At 44.7% G+C, this 3,038-nt stretch overlaps 1 protein-coding gene across 2 annotated transcripts in view; it reads left to right on the top strand.

Moving 5' to 3' along the window:
* The first annotated feature begins 82 nt into the window (after positions 1–82).
* Positions 83–3,038, top strand: part of XPNPEP3 (X-prolyl aminopeptidase 3) — a 41,943-nt gene continuing 38,987 nt past the window's right edge. Inside the window, exon 1 of one of the 2 annotated variants that reach the window (XM_043880670.1) lies at positions 83–268. In XM_043880670.1, the coding sequence (XP_043736605.1) occupies positions 205–268 (64 nt within the window). In that variant the 5' untranslated portion in view covers positions 83–204. The remainder of the gene's footprint in view (positions 269–3,038) is intronic. The other variant, XM_043880671.1, reaches the window with a different exon arrangement.

Raw genomic sequence — 3,038 nt, 5'->3', positions numbered from 1 at the left:
AAGATGGCCCTCCGGCCGGAGCGGCCCTCACAGCTCCGGGCGTGACGTAAACATACTGCGCCGCTGTGGGAGGAAAGCCCGGCGAGCGGCGCCGGCCGGAAGGGGAGGGGCGCCTGGCCAGGTTTCCTGGCGACACAGCCCTGCTGGCGACCGCTTCTCCGGCAGTTTTTCTCGTTTCCTTCCTGACGCCTGAGCGTGGCAGTTATGCCTTGGCTACTCTCGGCAACTAGGCTTGTTCCCGCGGTAGCAAGCGCCCGCAGCTTCTCAGGTTAGACTTAACCTCCCACAGTGTCCCCTCCGGAGCTTGCTCTGCGAAGCCTGAGGCGCGCCAAGCGGGATCCAAGTTGGTCTCAGGCGACCCCTGCTTCGGCGGACCCTTCTACCGGGACTTCCACGCCTCGAATTTCTTCTCTTCCTCCTTCTGCCCCTGAGAAAGGGTGGGCCCGGTGTTCTTTCTACCGTCGAAGTAGTCTGGGAGTTGAAATGACTGCAGAGAGAAAAGTCTGATGTCTTCCCCGAGGGGTTAAGTCATGCGGACTCAAGAAACTTGTGTCAGTTATCAGTTGTTCTGGTGACAAGGTGTCTCTCATCAGGTAGCTCTTGTTAGGATAACCTAATAAGTTTAGGATAACTTAAAATCGTATTTTCGTGTTTTCAAAGAGTTGACGTGAGAGCTGGCTCTCACGAAATGGACATGAAACGTTACGTTTAATAATACAAATCCTTTTGTATTTCTACTTCCAAGAGTAGTTTCTCTTGGAAGAGGTAATGATTGGAAATACTCCTGAGGCTTTTTATGTCTGAAAGTTTTGTTTGTAAAGGCAAAGTAGAGTATTCTGGGAATATGGGAGGGGATATTTTTAGGGTGTATTGTGTCGTGAGGAATTGATGCAATGAACATGAAACTTAATCGGTGAAAGCTGAATCGTCTGCCTTTCAGGCAGATCTGCCATTGGGTCATATTTTAGTTTTGGGGGGCGATAGGTGAACAGTGTGTGCACCAGAGCATGTGGTCTGTGACACCAAGGCTGTGTCTTGGCATTTATTTATTGTGTTGCTATACTTGAATTTATTGACAGTGGGATGTAATTATATCAAGACTTACTCCTAACTCTAAAATATAAAAATAAAAAGTAATGTCCAGTGCACAGAACTTGCTCTTTGCTTCTAATAGCTAGGCTGCAGAAATCTGTCCCTCTCCATCGAAAGTAGGTGAATAGATATGCTGTCAGTCAGTCTTGAACACAAAGGCCATAGCTTATGATTTAGAGCTGGAACCATTGACTTACTTGTGACTTTTCTTTTTCTTTTTTTGTATTTGTTGAGACTTTGTGTGAAACCTGATTAACCAAGGTTTAGGACAAGGTACTGGATTACACCAGGGCTTCCATGGTGACTCAGCTGGTAAAGAATCCACCTGCAATGCAGGAGACCTGGGTTCCATCCCTGGGTTGGGAAGATCCCCTGGAGAAGGGAATGGCTACCCACTCCAGTATTCTGGCCTGGAGAACTCCATGGACTGTATAGTGCATGGGGTCGCAAAGAGTTGGACACTACTGAGTGACTGTGGTTTAAGTTTTTAGTTTACTGGATTATACATACCAAGATCTTTGAAAAATGTGTTTATCATGCTTCATTTTGCCTCAGTAGAATAAGTAAGTTTAACTACTCTTCTGTTAACATCATAATATACATATATAGGGGAATTCTCTGGTAGCTCAGTTGGTGAAGAATCTGCCTGCAGTTCAGGAGACCTGGGTCCAATCCCCAGGTCGGGAAGATCCCCTGGAGAAGGAAATGGCAACCCTCTCCAGTATTCTTGCCTGGACAGTCCGATGCCCAGAGGAGCCTGGCAGGCAGTAGTCCATGGGGTCTCAAGACCATGGGGTCTCAGTTGACTTAGCCACTACACCACCACCATACATATATAGGCTTTCTGAATGAATGATCTTGTTGGATCTTCACAAGTCCAATAAGTTAGAGCAAATATTTTACTGATAGGAAACTGAAACCAACACAGTATCACAAGTAGCAAATCAGGAATGTTTTGTGATTGCGATATAGTCCTTTTCCTGTTATACTTGTGCTCGGTCTTACTCTAACTTAGTAGAGTCCTTTTGGAACTTTTTATTGAGCCAGAATGACTTCAATTAGTAACTTTTGAGTTAGGAGTCATTCTGGATGAATCTCCACTTGCCTAGAGTTACAGTCTAGTCAGATGATAGAGAAGCAACAGACAAATGAGAATATAGCAAAGGATAGTGATTAGAGTCTTGACTCAAGTGACATGGGAGCTCAAGAAAGGCAGTATTAAGTGGTATCTGACTTTCTGCAACCGGATCTTAGTCTCTGCAGTGGAAGTGTAAAGTCTTAACCACTGGACCGCCAGGCAAGTCCTACTTGCAGCTGCCAGAGTAGGCCTGTTTAAGTGCGTCAGATTATGTCACTCTTCTGCTCAGAGCCTCCAGTGGCCTCCTGTCCCAAATGTTATACCATAGTTTATACTGTGATCTGAAAGTCATTGCATACTGTGGACTTCTCTTACCTTCATGCTTCATCTGCTTGCTCTCAGAAAGGGCCACGTGGATCTCCTCCATGTTCCTCACGCACCTTATACAACATGCTTTAGGGACATTTGACTTGGTAGTCCTGCTACCTGGAATCCTCTTTGACCAAATATCCACATGGCTGACTCCTTCATTTCACTGAGATCTTTTCTCACATGTAACCATCATTTCACCCTGGCTACCTTGGCTGAAATTTCAACACTCTTGCTCCGAAACTTCTATGTCCTGTCCCTGATTTTTTTTACTTGCACCTATGACTAACATATTTTACTTAGTATTTGTTTATTGTCTCTCTCCAGTCTAAGCTCTGTGACAGCTAAGAGTTTTTTGTTTGTTCATTATTGTATCCCAGGTACCTAGGATACTACCTCACAAATAGTGGGTCCTCAAAAAATATTGTTGAATGAGTGAAAGAATAAAAATAATGGGATGAAAGCAGTGTATTTTGAAAATGAAATAATTACAGGAAGC

The sequence above is a fragment of the Cervus elaphus genome, chromosome 22, assembly GCF_910594005.1.
Source record: "Cervus elaphus chromosome 22, mCerEla1.1, whole genome shotgun sequence".
Classification (NCBI taxonomy): domain Eukaryota; kingdom Metazoa; phylum Chordata; class Mammalia; order Artiodactyla; family Cervidae; genus Cervus; species Cervus elaphus.
Note: the sequence above shows the minus strand (reverse complement) of the source record. Positions and strands in the feature narration are given on the sequence as shown.